We start from the raw sequence: 16770 nt of genomic DNA on the forward strand, positions 1-16770 counted from the left end.
AGGAACCCAACATCCCCATCCAAAAAGATCTGTGTACGCCTATGTTCATAGCAGCATGATTTTTAATAGCCAAAACCTGGAAGCAACCCAGGTGTCCAACAACAGATGAGTGGCTGAGCAAGTTGTGGTCTATATACATAATGGAACCCTTCTCAGCCATTAAAAGCAGTGATTTCACCGTTTTCATCCCATCTTGGATGGAGCTTGAAGAAATCATGTTAAGTGAAATAAGTCAGAAACAGAAAGATGGATATTGGATGATCTCACTCACAGGAAGAATTTGAAAAACAGGATCAGAAGAGAAAACACTAAGCAGAACTTGGACTGGAGTTGGTGTACTGCACCAAAGTAAAAATCTGTTTTGTGGAGGGAGGGGGGTGAGAGGTGGTGGGGTGCAGGTCCTGGAAAACGATGACAAAGGACCTAGTGGGGGTTTTATTTTTATGTCAAGTGTTCGATAAAAAAAAGGCTTTCATGGGAGCTGGGCGGTAGCGCAGCGGGTTAAGCGCAGGTGGCGCTAAGTGCAAGGACCGGCATGAGGATCCCGGTTCGAGTCCCCGGCTCCCCACCTGCAGGGGAGTCGCTTCACAGGAGGTGAAGCAGATCTGCAGGTGTCTATCTTTCTCTCCCCCTCTCTGTCTTCCCCTCCTCTCTCCATTTCTCTCTGTCCTAACAACGACAACATCAACTACAACAACAATAAAAAAAAAAAAAAAGACAACAAGAGCAACAAAAGGGAAGATAAATTAAAAAAAAAAATTTAAAAAAAAAAATTAAAAAAAAAAAAAAAAAAAAGGCTTTCAATCAAGACTACTATATCCTGCTAGACTGTCATTCAGACTAGATGGAAGCATCAAAACCTTCTCAGATAAGCAATAGTTGAAGGAATCAACTATCACCAAGCCTTCCTTGAAGAAGTTCTGAAAGGTCTCCTATAGTCAGACCACCATAAACATGCCATATGTCAGAACACTCAAAATCTACAATAGTGGCATTAAAATATGTTCAATCTGTAGTATCAGTAAATGCCAATGGCCTGAATTCACCTATTAAAAGGCACAGAGTAGGAAGATGGATCAGAAAACACAACACAATCATATGTTGTCTACAGGAATCCCACCTAACTCAACAAGACAAACACAGACTCAAAATGTAAGGATAGAAAACAAATGTAAGGATAGAAAACTACCATATAAGCCAATGGCCCACAAAAAAAGGGAATGAACAAGCTATGTTTATATCTGACATGATAGAGAAGAGAAAACACTAAGCAGAACCTTAACTGGAATTGGTGTATTTCACCAAAGTAAAAGATTCTGGGGTGGGGGTGGGGAAGGGAGAATACCGGTCCTGGAAAAGGATGACAGAGGACCTAGTGGGGCTTGTATTGTTATGTGGAAAACTGAGAAATGTCATACTTGTACAAACTATTATATTTACTGTTGAATGTAAAACACTAATCCCCCAATAAATAAATTTAAAAATTTTTTAAAAATGAACTGAGTGTCTGCTATACACCATGACTAAATGTGTGCAATTCCCACCTATAAAGAGAAAATAAGAAATAAATTATCTTGGATAGTGTGCTTTGTCGTGTTTGCAACCCAGGTTCAAGCCTAGCCCCCAACACTCTGAAGGTAACTGATGCTGTGGTCTCTTTCCTTCTTTCTCTCTTTCTCTACCTCTCTTCCTCAAGAAAGAAAAAATATATGTCCACATATGTTTTAATTATAGAGGACTTATCCCAAAAATTCAGAATATACCTACCTTGTTGAAGTGATTCACATAAGCAGAATTCCCCAGGCCAAACACTGCATATCTCATACCCTTCAGGTAAGTTTTACCAAATCGAAAATCACTGGATGCTTCTTCTAACCATTTGGAGAACCACTCTGCACTCTCAGTTGGTCGACCATCAGTGTATGTAGCAACCAGGAAGACACAAACATTTTTACTAGTTACCTAGCCAAGGAAGCAATCAGTTCAGGAGAATATTCAGTGTAAGTTATCTCAATGAATAAAGATTACAGTCGACAAGCCAAATTCAACTCACTGCCTAGCTAGTAAAAGATTCCTTTGGTTTCAAAGCCCACACTAGCAGCTTAGGAGGTGGATCACCTGTCAGAGCATTATACTACATGCCCCAGGTCCCTGCTATGACTCCCAGCACTGTATGTGCTAGAATATCTTATTTACTTTACTTCAGTGAGATACACAGAGGGAGAGGCAAAGATAAAGATACAAATAGCAGAGCATTCTCTGTTCTGGTTTATAACTGAACATGGGGCCTCAGAGGCTCAGGTACGAATGTCTTTACAGAACCACTGTGCTTTCTCCCTGACCTTCTACAACACATTATGTATGATTTTGAAGTCTCTCTTTAAACCAATCAATTTGAGGGTTTTGTTTAAAGAAAAAATAATCATAGTAAAATAATTACTTACCTCTTCTACCAAATGGTCATCTGGATCATATTCTTTCAAATTAATAATTATCACAGGCAGATCAAGGGAAATAATTTCTTCAGCAAGATTCATTGCAAATCCCTAATAAAAAAAAATTAATCAAAATCTTCAGTGGGCCAACCAAGACATGATGAGAAAACAAAGTCAATCAGATGGTAATTCATTCCATGGAGAAAAGAAAATCAAGGTAAGGGAGAGGAACACAGTTGAGGGAAAGGGGTAGACAGCATAATGGTTATGCAAACAGACTCTCATCCTTGAGGCTTAGAAGTCCCAGGTTCAGGAGTCAGCAGTAGCGCATTGCAAGGACTGGCATGAGGATCCAGGTTCGAATCCCAGGCTCCCCACCTGCAGGGGAGTTGCTTCACAGGCGGTGAAGCAGGTCTGCAGGTCTCTTTCTCTCCCCTTCTCTGTCTTCCCCTCCTCTCTCCACTTCTCTCTGTACTATCCAACGATGATGACATCAATAACAACAATAATAACTACAAGAATAAAGACAAAGGCAACAAAAGGAAATAAATATTTTTTTTAAGTTTGGTTTTTAAAAAAAAAAAAGTCCCAGGTTTAATCCTCCCACCACCATAAGCCAGAGCTGAGCAATGCTCTGATAAAAATTTAAAAAAAAATAAAAATGAAGGTGGTCCAGGAGGTGACGCAGTAGATAGGGCGTCGGACTCTCAAGCGTGATGTCCTGAGTTCAGTCCCCAGCAGCACATGTACCAGAGTGATGTCTGATTCTTTCTCTCTCTCCTATCTTTCTCATTAATAAATAAATAAAATTAAATTTAAAAAAATGAGGGAGAAGTTACTATTTCCTCAAGGAAGGTGAAGGTAAATGTATTGGGTTGTTGTCAAAGTCACGACAGGCTTTTCTCTACAAAAATGCATCATGACTTTTTTTGACAATCCAATATATAAAGAAAAATAAGCATTCAGCTTTTGCCTCCAGTTCTGAGTATAGACCTTCTAAAATCCTTGGAAGTTGTTGGTATGCTAATGAATGATAGAAGGTAGGATGGGTCCTGGGACATTCCCAAGATTAGAAGTCAAGATAAGGAGAAATCAGGAAATGACAGCACTTAAGACTAGTCTAAGCAAATTAAGAATGCCTACAGAATAGCCCCAAAAGTTGAGTGAATAAAAGCTTCTAAAGAGTGGCCTTGTGGCTAATAGGTCCAGTAAGATGAAGAGAATTAACAGGGACCAGGTGGTGGCACACCTGGTTAAGTGAAACATTAGAGTGCACAAGGACCCAGGTTCAAGCCCCTGGTCCCCACCTACAGAAGGAAAGCTTCACGAGTGGTGAAGCAAGGGCTGCAGATCTCTGTCGAGAGAGAGACAGAGATAGAAAGAGAGAGACAGAGAGAGAGAGATAGAATTAGCAATATATAATAATGGGCGCATATTAGGGTATGCAAGCCTGCCAAAAAAGGAACAAGGGAGATAGCATAAAGGTTATGCAAAAAGCCTGCTGCACCAAAGATTACAGGTTCAATCCCCAGCAGTCTCCACCTGCAGGGGAAAAGCTTTGTGAGTGGTGAAACAGTACTGCAGGTGTTTCTTTCCTCTCCCTATCATCCTCTCCTCTTTCAATTTCTCTGTTTCTACCCAAAATAAATAAATAAGTAAAATATAAAATTTGGAGATAAAAAGCACAGACACTATCAGGTAGTTTTATTATTTAAAAAAAAAGGGGGGGAGGGTAAGGCCCAATGGCACACCTGGATAAGCACACATAGTACTAAGCACAAGGACCTGCCCAAGGACCCAGACACAAGCCCCTGATCCCAATTTACAGGTGGTGAAGCAGGTCTGCAGGTTTTTTCTCCCTCTCCATCTCCCTCCCCCTCAATTTCTCTCTGTCCTATCCTATAAAATGGGAAAAATGATGCAAGGAGCAGTTGATTAGTAGTGTTGGCACAGAGCCCCAGCGATAACCCTTCAGGAAAAAAAGAAAGAAGGGAAGAAAGGAAAAAAGTAAGAAAGAAAAGAGAAAAGAAATTGGAGTGGTAGTCTGAGGGGAATGGACTATCTTGCCCCAATCCATCAGTGTCGAGCATCCACTGGGAACTATGACGAAAGAAAACAAGTAACTCCCTATTACTAGTGACACAGTAACAGGTAAATTTCACACAAGATGGTCCCATCATTCTGTCCTAAATATGAAACAGAAAAGCAATGATCTCCATGAATATGGTAAGAACAAACAAAAATTTTTTTAAATGTGAGCAGAAAAACTGAGAAAGCAGATAAATCAGAGAACAGAAAAAGAAACACTCTAAGATGTAAATTCTTGAATTATAAAGATGCTACAAAAATTAAATTAAATTAAATGATAATTTTGTAATTAAAAGCAGATCATTTGAAATTAAAACTATAATTTGAAAAGAAAACTCAATCTGAAATCCACGAACCCATACTGGGAGAAAAAAGTCACAAGTATAACAGAAAAGATTGGTGACAAAAAAAGACTTCACAAAAGACTTTCCCTAAAAGACAAGAGAAAAGTTACGAGAAAAATTTTGCACCCAAAAGATCAGCAGAGATATATTTATACAAATCTCCAAAACAAAAGAGTACAAGTATCCAACACAACAGCTGAAAAATTATCCAACCTACACATGGATTCATAAACTTTGTAGACATAAAGGACAAAGAAACATTCCATAAGCTTCCAGAAACAAGCAAATCAAGCATCTACAAAGGAACAAGGGGATTAATCTCCACACCACTGCTATAAGACAATGAAAAACACCCTTCAATATCATCATGAAACAAAGTGAACCTTCTACACCCAGTCACACAAAAAGTAGTCAAATACTGGGGAGGGGGTGGGGGTGGCGCTGGTGTGGCACACCTGGTCAAGCCCATGTTAGCATTTGCAAGGACCTGGATTCAAACTCCTGCTCCCCACCTCCAGGGGTGAAGCTTCATGAGTGGTGAAGCAAGTATTACAGGCGTCTCTTTCTCTCCCTCTCTGTGTCCCCCTCCTCTCTCAAATTATCTCTACCCTATCAAGAAGAAAGTATATGAGAAATAGATGAACACAGAGTGCATACTCTCCTGATTTACCCTATGTGGATATTTTAATCTATGCGCCTGGTGAAGAAGTGTCTTTCCTCTCTGATATGGAGACAAAGCCTAAGACTGCATTTCCTTTGTGTTTGCTCTCCTGGCAACTAAAACAATGGCTGTAGTTGCTACCCGTCTTCCCCTCCACATTCCTAAAGTAATGGACAAGTACTAAAGGTAAACTGATGACTAGGGAGTAAATTCAGCTGTCTTGAGACTGATACATACCAGACACTAGTTCTCACCTTTCTTTACCCTCACACAGATAAGGAAAATGTATAGCAATTATGTGAAAGACTGCCTTTGTCTGTTCTGCCTACTTTGTAACAGTGAAACAAACCTGCTCCTTCCACTCCTTTGGGGAGGGGGACCTCAGTAAAACTGTGGGCTTTTCCAAGGTGTGGGGAGAACTTCCCAGATTGATCCAGAGTCTCCTACACCCCAGTGTAATAAAACTCCTCTCTTTCACCAAGAACTGGCTCAAGTCTTGTGCTCTGGGGATCACTTCTGTAACAAAAGGGAGGGAGGAAAGGAAGGATGGAAGGATGAAAGGAGAGAAAAGAACAAAGGAAAAAATGGCTGCTTTATCAGTAAATTCATCATGAAGGCACCAAGCCCCAGTGATAATCCTGGTAGCAATTAGGAAAAACTTTTTAATCAAATACGAACATAGAATAAAGATATCCAAAGAGCACAGCATATCAGCTATGATATGAAATATTTTATGCTAAAAGACTAACCAAAAAGTCAATTTTTAAACAATTTTGATAAATCTAGAAACATAAACAGATTTTCAAAATAACAGTATGGTAACTAAAGGTAAAAATAGCTAAAAGATGCTCTCTGGAAAGAATTTTTCATTGTGACCTTACTGTATGGCTGGATTTCTTAACAATAACAAGTAATAATTTGATCTTGTAAGATTTTTTTTTTTTTTTTAACCAGAGCACTGCTCAACTCTGGTTTATGGTGGTGCAGGGAACTGAACCTGGGACTTTGGATTCTCAGACATGACAGTCTCTTTGCATAACAATTACGCTATCTACCCCAGCCACTGTAAGATCTCTATATGCATAAAAAGGTTCTGGATGAGGTCTCTTATGAGTAACATAAAACTGTTTTTGTATTTTATTTTATTTTACCGGAGCACTCCTCATCTCTGGCATATGGTGGTACTAGGAAAAGTCATTTGCATAACAGCTACGATCTCTTCTCAGCCCTAAATCTACTTTATTTTGGCTACTCAAAGTCCTCTTTTGTCTCTCTACCATTATGGCGCCATGCCTCTTTTTTTTTTTTTCCTGCTTTGTAAAGTTGAATTTGATAAGTGATTTTTATATGGACCAAAATACCTACACTGAGAACCAAGTAAGTATTATTCTACAAAACATCCATAAGAGGGCAGTAGAACTCTTTGGTAATGTTAGCTTTGACCTCATGCTAGAAAACAATAAAACAGTTGTGAACTTGTGTTGTAACATGCAGAATGAAAGAGAACCACAAACCATTACCAACCTTACCATTGACAAAAGTATATTCAAAATGGCTTGTTAAACTGGCAACCCTAAAACATACAGAGGAGAACACTGGCAAAACATATTTGCTTCAGAAATGTCTTCAGAGACTTGAGTCAAGAACAAAGAAAACAGTGATCCAGGAGGTGGCTCGGTGGATAAAGCATTGCACTCTCAAGCATGAGGTCCGAAGTTCAATCTCCGGGAGCACATGTACCAGAGTGACATCTGGTTCTTTCTTCCTCTCTTCCTATCTTTCTCATTAATAATATAAAATCATTTAAAAGAAGAACAAGGAGAAGGAGGAGAAAGAGAAGGAGGAAAACAAAAATAAGGGGTCAAGTGGTGGCGCACCTGGTTGAGCAAATGTATTATTACAATGCACAACGACCCAGGTTCAAGCCCCCAGTCCCCACCTGCAGGGGGAAAGCTTTGCAAGTGGTGAAGTAGTGCTGCAGGTGTCTCTCTGTCTCTCCCTCTCTATCACCCACTTCCCTCTTGATTCTGGTTATCTCTATCCAATAAATAAAGATAATAAAAAAAAATTCAAAGAAAATAAAAATAAACTAGAGGGACAATAAATACATTGAAAAGTCTGGGAAGACTGGGGACCAGGCAGTGGCACACCTGGTTAAGGCACACATTACAGTAATCAAGGACCCGGATTCAAGCCCCTGGTCCCCACCTGCAGGGGGAAAGCTTCACAAGTGATGAAGCTCTGTCTCTTTCCCTGTCAATCTCCCCTCCCCTCTCAATTTCTCTCTGTCTCTATCCAATATAAATAAATATTTTTTTAAAAAAAGAAGGAAAAAGAAAAGGGCTGATAACCAAAATATATAGAGTTCACTATACTCAGAAACTAAAACACAAGCCCATTAAAAAATGGGAAGAAAATGGGGCAGGCAATGGTAGAGCGCACACATTCCATACACAAAAATCTAGGTGCAAGTCTCCCATCCCCACCAGCAGAGGTCGTATATCCTTTACCGACCTACCACTTCCACTTCAGAAGATATAATGCATATCAATAAAGCCAGCTCTGGATTGCGTTCCTGCTCAGCCATGAGTTCCAGGTCATCTCTCTCCCACCCACTAGCCCAGCACCTCTCCACTCCCTTTTCCTCTATTAGATTAAAAGAGAGAGAGAGAGAGAGAGAGAGAGACTGAGACTATAGTGGAGATAGCATAAAGGTTATGCAGAGACTTTTTTTTTTTTTACCAGAGCACTGCTCAGGTCTGGTTTATGGTAGTGTGGGGGATTGAACCTGTGACTTGAGAGCCTCAGGCATGAAAGTCTCTGCATAAACATTATGCTATACCTCCACCCATGCAGAAACTCTTATGCCTGAGGCTCCAAAGTCCCAGGTTAAATTCCCTGCACCATCATAATAAACCAGAGCTCAGCAGTGTGCTGGTAAAAATAATATTAATAATAATAATTTAGAAAAGAAATAAAAATAAATGGTCAACAGGAGCAGTAGAGTTGCTGTGTAAGCACTGTGGCCCAGGATAATCCTGGTGGCCAAAAAAAAAAAAAAAAAAAAGGGCAGGGGGAGGGAGGGTCTGAACACTCTCAGGGCCTGACCAACAGGCATATAAAAAATGCTCAGTCAGTGATTATCAGAGAAATTAGACACCACACCTATGAGAATGTCATATATTGAAACAGAAATAAGTGCAAACAAGGATGTGGGAAGAAAGGAATCCTACACTGTTGTTGGAAATACATATTGGTCCAGTTCCTGTGAAAGCATTCTAGAGATTCCTCAAAATATTAAAAAATGAACCTATCACAAATCACCAATTCCAGGTGGGGAATAGATAGCATAATGGGCAAGGAGACTCTCATGCCTGAGGCTCCGAAGTTCTAGATTCAATGGTTCAATCCCCATGACTACCATAAGCCAGAGCTAAGTAGTACTCTGGTAAAAAAAAAAAAAAAAAATCACCAATTCCTCTCCTAGGCATCTAACCAAGAAAGCACAAAAGCACAAAGCCAGAGAGATCTATACACACCTATGTTCACTGTAGCACTATTGCTGATAGTTAAAATTTGGGAACAACTCAAATGTTCAATGATAAATGGTTAATGAAGTTGTAGAATACTATTCATCTGTAAGAAACGATAAAATCTTCTCTTTTGCTACAACTTGGATGGAATTTGAAGGAATGTTAAATGTAATAAGCTACATGGAGAAAGACTGGGTATCATTCATGTATGGTACAGAAAAGAGGAAAATACAGGCTGAAACTTTATAGTCTGTTATAGCAGATTCAGGCATGCTAAAGGGGGAGGTACGAGGTTAAAAGAAAGGAGGGTGTGGAGTGCTGAGAAAAATTGTCCATTTTTTATGGTTTTATATTTATGTATTATTTGGATAGAGACAGAGAAATTGAGGGAGGGAAGGGAGATAGAGAGGAGAGATACAGTGAGACACCTGCAGCCCTGCTTCACCAATTGTGAAGCTTTCCCCCTGCAGGTGAGGGCTGGGAGCTAGAACCTGTATCCTTGTGCGCTATGATGTGTGCATTTAACCAAGTGCGTCACTAGCTGGCCCCAAAAACTGTACACATTACAACAACCTTATAGATAATAATTTCCCCCAACAAAGCAATTTAAGAATATATATATATGTAACTTTCTTTTTTTAAAAATACTTTTGTTTATTTATTACTGGATAGAGACAACGAGAAATTGAGAGGAGAGAGGGAGATAGAGAGGGAGAGAGACAGACATCTGCATTCCTTCTTCACCACTCGTGAAGTTATCCCCTGTAGGTGGGGACTGGGGGCTTGAACCTGTGTCCTTGTGCACTATGATGTGTGCAATTTCCCCCAACAAAGTGATTTAAGAAATTATATATATATATATATATATATATATACACATATATATATATCAGTAGCTTTCTTTTTTAAAAAAATTTTATTACTGGATAGAGACAAAGAGAAATTGAGAGGAGAAAGGGAGATAAAGAGAGAGAGACCTGCATTCCTTCTTCACCATTCGTGAAGCTTTCCCCTGCAGGTGGGGACCAGGGGCTTGAACCTGGGTCCTTGTGCACTGTAATGTGTATGCTTAACCAGGTGTGCCACCACCTGGCCCCTATATTAGTAACTTTCCTGAAAAAAAGGAGAAAAAAAAAAAGGAGGCAGCATCTAGATATAATAAAAGAATCTACTACAGTGTGCTGCTTTGCCTATCATTGCAACTTTCAACACCAGCAATGCAAATACAATTCATTAAATAACTGTGTGAAGTTGTGAAAGTAAGCACTCATACCAGAGACTACTGCTATTCTCTATTATCTCACTATTATCTACCCCTACAAGCACAGGCATCGGAACAGATTAGAGATTTGCTCCATCCTACTGAAGCAAGAAGCAACTTTCAGACCAAAGACCCTCAAGGCAGAAACTGCCAAAGAGCACAGATTAATTGGAACTAGAATTATGGTCCAAAAAGAAAAAAATACATATGGGAGTCAGGCGGTAGCGCAGTGGGTTAAGCGCACGTGGCGCAAATCTCAAGGACTGGCATAAAGATCCCAGTTTGAGCCCCCAGCTCCCCACCTGCAGGGGAGTCACTTCACAGGTGGTGAAGCAGGTCTGCAGGTGTCTATCTTTCTCTCCCGTCTTCCCCTCCTCTTTCCATTTCTCTCTGTTCCATCCAACAACGATGACATCAATAACAACTACTACAATAATAATAATAATAATTAAAAGGGCAACAAAAAGTAAATAAATATTAAAAAAAAAAAATTATATATATATATATATATATATATATATATATATATATATATGAAAAAGGAAATAATGGCTAAGGAATAAAAGACCAATTCAGTTCAAAGCTAAAGAATGCCTCCCAATTTTTTTTCTTTTTTCTTTTCTTTTCACACTGGGGAATGAACCCAGAGTCTAGTACATGTAAAATACCACTGCACAATTTCCCAGTGGGGGGGTCTGGGGGGAGAGAGAAAGGAGATACCATTATACTGCTCTATCACAGTCAGTTCCTTCAGATGGTGCTGGGGCTTGAATCCAGGAACTCATGCACAGTAAGGTGTGCACTCCTTTTAGGTAACTTGCCCAGCACCCTACCCCCACCCCCATACCTAGGAACAGTTTTCAAAGACCAGAAAACCCAAGAGAAAACATCATATATAAAGTTTGTACCTTTGCTGTACCAGTCTGAGAACCATAGAAAATCTTCACTCCAGACACAAAGACCTTCTTTTGATCAGAAATATATCCATTTGCCATCAAATTCTGTGTTTCTTTTGAAACACATTTTTCCTGTGAGTTTTTGTCCTTGAAAATCAAAGACTGGTTATTGAAAAATAAAGAAAATGAAAGACAGCACAAGATACATTAAGTTTAACTATGTTTCTAGCTTCAGCATGGATGAAAATTAGCACACTGACCCATTTTATTATTCCCTTAGTACTCTTGAAATATTAACTCCTTGACACAATTGGGTCTTTTAAAGGGAGGACTGATATTTCTTACAACTGTTAATGATTCTCATTCCCTCCAAGATAAAACTATACATACTTTCATCATAATGTGTTGTAGTGTTTCAACAGTAGGGCTTATTTTCTGACCCCCTTATTAAATCTAAAGAGAGAAACAGGGGCACCAGGTTATGGCGCAGTGGGTTATGCGCACATGGTGCAAAGCACAAGGATCACAGTAATGATCCCAGTTCAAGTCCCCAGCTCCCCACCTGCAGAGGGGGGTCACTTCACAAGTGGTGAAGCAGGTCTGCAGGTGTCTTATCTTTCTCTCCCCCCTCTTATCTTCCCATCCTCTCTCAACTTCTCTCTGTCCTATCCAATAACAACGATGACAAGGGCAACAAAGGGGAAAAAAATAGCCTCCAGGAGCAGTGGATTCTTAGTGCAGGCACTGAACCCCTGCAATAACCCTCAAGGCAAAAGAAAAAAAAAAAGAGAAAAAGAAAATACTGCCTCTTTAAAGATGCTAAACAGACTGGCTTTTTTTTTCCCAAAATTTTTATAGTTTTCAGCTACAAAAACTGTATTTCTTAAATTGCTCAACAATTTATTTGGCTTTGTATGTTAACTCTCTTTTCAGCCACCAAGTTCCAGATGCCAGCATGATGCTGACCAGAATTCCCTGGACAGACGACCCCACCAATGTGTCTTGGAGCTCCGCTTCCCCAGAGACTCACCCTACTAGGGAAAGAGAGAGGCAGGCTGGGAGTATGGATCAACCAGTCAATGCCCATGTTCAGCGGGGAAGCAATTACAGAAGCCAGACCTTCTACCTTCTGCAACCCAGAGATAAAGAATGGGAAAGCTATCAGGGGAAGGGATGGGATATGGAGATCTGGTGGTGGGAATTGTGTGGATTCGTACCCCTCCTATCCTACGCTTTTATTAATGTGTATATATATAGTAGCCTTTAGTAACTAAGAAGTATTTTTAGGCATTTAAAAACTGTCTAGAGACTATGCACAAAAGTAATTTAAAGTTCCTTTCTTATATTTTCTGAAAGTCTTTGGAAGAATTCTGAATTCTCTATAAAATTTGAAATTTCAAATTTTACAAAAAATAACTATTACAAAAAATAACTCCATTTACCTGCTTCCTGATGACAATGTGGAAACAAATCCAAAGGCTAATGCCAACAGCAAGGGCCAAATATATGTAAAACCTGTTTATCCATAATGATGTTAAAAGGGAGAAGATGTCCAATGTAGCCACTGAATCTAAATTGAAAATACAGATATGTAATTTTATTTAGAAGTACAGGGATGTGTTCATCTCTGTTTTAAGAATATATATATATCACCCCATCATCTGGGGGCCTAGTAAGGGAATCCTTGGATTCCCATACAGATATAATAGTCCTAGACCTCTAATAGATCCTTCTCTCCACCATCAATGGTCACTTCCATTAGAAATGTCATCACAAGCACTCTTGTGCGCCTCTCCAGGACCGTGCCTTCACTGTAGAGATGCAATGGCAGGGACTGCCCCACTCCTGAAGTAAGACTGGGTCACCCTACTCTGCCACTCGAAGAAGCCTAGTCCTGAAATGAGTGCAGCCTAGAAGGTTCCTAGCTGTGACCACGGACTGTGAGCCTAAATTGACAAGAATGCAGAGGTTACACAGGCTCTTATGCTAAATATGAACAGGCATGGGCCCCGGGTCAGATCAATGAGGTTAACAGTTAATGGTATTTATATACACTTTTCATATTTGGCAGCTACTCTGTGCCCTAATTCAGCTTTCCAGTGCTATTTTCAACTCTGTCATCATCTTTCCAGACAATACTTTTAGTCCACCCAGTTAGTGATAAGGCTCAGACAAAAATTACTATAGAGTTATGGGCCACATAAAACATACCTAAAAAAACTTTCCAGTTTCCTCCCATAGGAAGAACCCTAGTTTCATTTGCCCTATCCCCACCTTTGGGTGTCTGTTTATTAAACAATTTGCTTTAAGTTTTTTTTTTTTTTTTTATCACCTGTATTTATTGAACAGAGACAGCCAGAAATCAAGAGGGAAGGGTGAGGTAGAGAGGTAGAAGATGAGAGAGGCAGAGAGACACTTGCATCCCTGCTTCAGCACTCATGATGCTTCCCTCTACAGGTGGGGGGCCAGGGGCTTGAACCCTGGTCCTTGTGCATAGCAACATTTGCACTCTACCATGTGCGCCATTACCCCACCAAGTTGCAGGTGCTACCATGACGCCATCTTGACCTCCCTGGACTGAGGACCTCACCAATATGTCCTGGAACCACACCTCTCAAGAGCCTTATCCCACTAGGGAAAGACAGAGTGGGGGTATGGATCAACCTGCCAATGTCCATGTTCAGCAAAGTAACAGTTACAGAAGCCAGGCCTTAAATAAAAAAAAATTTTTTTAATTTAAAAAATTTGATCCAGTGGTCTGGGAAGTGGTGCAGTGGACAAAGCATCAAACTCTCAAGTATGAGGTACTGAGTACAATCCCTTGCAGCACATGTACCAGAGTGATGTCTGGATATTTCTTTCTCCTTCTATGTTTCTCATTAATAAATCTTTAAAAAAAAAAAAAAAAAAAAAGAATTTTGATCCATACTCCGAGAGGGATGAAAAATAGGAGAGTTTCTAATAGAGGGAATGGGACACAGAATTCTGATGTTGGGAACTGTGTGGAATTGTACAATCTTACAATCTTGTTATCATATTTAAATCACTAATAAAAAAAATAAGGGTAGGTTAGATAGCATAATGGTTCTGCAGAGACTCTCATGCTAGAGGCTCCAAAGTCTTAGGTTCAATACCCCGCTCCATCATACACTAGAGTACTCTGGTAAAAATAAATCTCAATGTATCCTTTAAAAAAAAAGGAAGAAAACCAACCTTCATAGCCAACAACACAATAAAAGTACTACTTTAAAAATTAACTCTAATTAAAAAAAAAAAAAAAGGTGGGGTAGATAGCATGATGGTTATGCCAAGAAGCTCTCATACTTAAGGCTCTCAAGTCCCAAATTCAATCCCCGGCAAAAAGGCTCTCATGCCTGAGGCTCTTAAGTCCCAAGTTCAATCCCCAGCACCACCGTAAATCAACTCTAATATAATATAGTATGGTAACAAAATTATAATACTACTAATTTTGTATGTCCTTAAAGATATACATATAAAGATACATGTATATATATACATATATATATATGTATATACATATAAAGATATATGTATGTCCTTAAAGATATTGTACCTTCATATGGATGTAGGATTTGGAAGGAAATGTAAAGGCAAAACACTTGATGTGGAATCATGAGTTAAGGTTTTTTTTTTTTAATATTTATTTATTCCCCTGTGTTGCCCCTTGTGGTTTTATTGTTGTAGTTATTATTGTTCTTGTTGTTGATGTCATCGTTGTTGGATAGGACAGAGAGAAATGGAGAGAGGAGGGGAAGACTGAGGGGGGAGAGACAGACACCCGCAGCCCTGCTTCAGTACTTGTGACCCTCCTGCAGGTGGGGAGCCTGGGGCTCAACCGGAATCCTCACGCTGACCCTTCCAATGTGCGTCACCTGCGCTACCGCCTGACTCCTATGACTTAAGTTTTCTTTTTTTAGAAAAATGGAGAGGAGGTGAAGACAGAGACGGGAAGAGAAAAACAGACACCTGCAGACCTTCTTCACCGCCTCTGAAGCGACTCCCCTGCAGGTAGGGAGCCGGGAGCTTGAACAGGGATCCTTAGGCCCGTCCTTGTGCTTCGCGCCATGTACGCTTAACCCGCTGAGCTACCGCCCGACTCCCATGAGTTAAGTTTTTTAAAGGTCCTGCTCCACCACAGGAAATACCAAAAGGGCTCCGAAGCACGTGGGTGGAGGAAACGAAGGGGAAGGAACTAAGAAGCAGTGTTCTCCCAAATTCACCTTTTATATTCAAAAGACACAAACCAGATCAAACGCAGATTAAGGACCGTCCTTAGCAGCACGGTCCAGAGCTGTAAAGTGCAACGGTTTTTCAAAGGAAGTACGCTACCCACCCAGAGAGAGCTCAGAAAAACGGTTCGCTCCCCTTCCGCCTCACCGACCTCGTTCTTGGGGGTTGAGGGCGTCCTTACCCATTTTTCTAAGAGACTAGGCCATACGAACAACGGAGCAGGTACTCGGGCACTGCCAGCGATATACAGAGAGCGGCATTAGGAGGGAGAGTCCAGGCAGGATGGGGGTAGCCATGCTACTCACAGGTCCATCCGGATTGGCTCGGCGGGCCCAGGGACTGGCTCAGGGAGGCGGGGGCGGGCCCAGGGATTGGCTCAAAGAGGCGAGGGTATGGCCCAGGGATTGGCTCAGAGAAACGGGGGGGGGGGGGCGGTCTATGGATTGGTTCAGAGAGGCTGGGGACGGGCCAGGGGAAACACCGCCCCCAACGCTGGGAAGGAAATCCAATGCTGCCCTGAGCCTCACAGTAGAGAAGGGGTTAAAAGATTGGGGAAGCTATCAAGGGAGGGGATTGAATATGGAGGGGGGGGGCAATGTGTGGAAATTTACCCCTCCTCTTATCCTATGGTCTTGTCAATGTTTACATTTTATAATTTAAAAAAAAAAAGGAAGAGAAGGGGTGTGGCAGGAGTCGTAGCAGCAGGGTGGCTCAAAATAAAGGAAGGTAGAAAGGGACCACGTTAAACCATAACCCTGTCAACCAGGTGCAGCCTTTGGGCCAGATTGGCTTTTATCAATAGTTCGAACAATACTGTGAAAAGGCAGTATTTAAGGGAAATTTGGCTATGGCCTGGCTCTAAGGAATTATGGTTCATCTGGTGGTTGTATGTTAAGAATGCCGACTTGAATATTTAAAGGCTAAAAAATCTTGTGTTGATTCATTTTAATATATCTCAGCAATCCCCACCTCATTGGAAGAAACTCTAGTGCTGTACTATCTTCCCTTCTCTGAGTCGATATCTGAAAAAGTCAAACCCATCACCTCCCCCCCAAGAAAAATTACCACATGTAAAATATCCTGAGAGGAAAAGTGTAGCAAAAATAAGATCTTGATTAGCAGTGAAGTGGTGTGATAGGTAATTGGGAAGTTATTAATCCTTCTCACTTGTTACAACTCTTAATAAAAAGTTGAGATGGGCGTGCACTGGATTCCTCACCACGTTTTCCACCCGGTCGCAAACACGAGCACCACCAATCAGAGCTCTTATGTTCATTAGCAAGCATGTTACGTCAAAGAAG

The 16770-nt window shown here is 40.6% G+C and overlaps 1 protein-coding gene across 7 annotated transcripts in view; it reads right to left on the reverse strand.

The window, feature by feature from the left end:
* Nucleotides 1-15791, reverse strand: part of LOC103114034 (S-adenosyl-L-methionine-dependent tRNA 4-demethylwyosine synthase TYW1) — a 230545-nt gene extending 214754 nt beyond the window's left edge. For 5 of the 7 annotated variants that reach the window (XM_060173557.1, XM_060173555.1, XM_060173556.1 and 2 more), the window contains exons 1-5: nt 15651-15791; nt 12661-12788; nt 11231-11365; nt 2445-2546; nt 1768-1962 (exon numbers count right to left, since the gene is read on the reverse strand). In XM_060173557.1, coding sequence (XP_060029540.1) covers nt 1768-1962; nt 2445-2546; nt 11231-11365; nt 12661-12788; nt 15651-15654 — 564 coding nt within the window. In that variant the 5' untranslated portion in view covers nt 15655-15791. Of the gene's footprint in view, nt 1-1767; nt 1963-2444; nt 2547-11230; nt 11366-12660; nt 12789-15572; nt 15592-15650 lie in introns of those variants that run through there. The other 2 variants (XM_060173558.1, XM_060173559.1) reach the window with 2 other exon arrangements.
* Nucleotides 15792-16770: the final 979 nt, after the last annotated feature.

The sequence above is a fragment of the Erinaceus europaeus genome, chromosome 15 (assembly GCF_950295315.1).
Source record: "Erinaceus europaeus chromosome 15, mEriEur2.1, whole genome shotgun sequence".
In the NCBI taxonomy this organism is placed as follows: Eukaryota; Metazoa; Chordata; class Mammalia; order Eulipotyphla; family Erinaceidae; genus Erinaceus; species Erinaceus europaeus.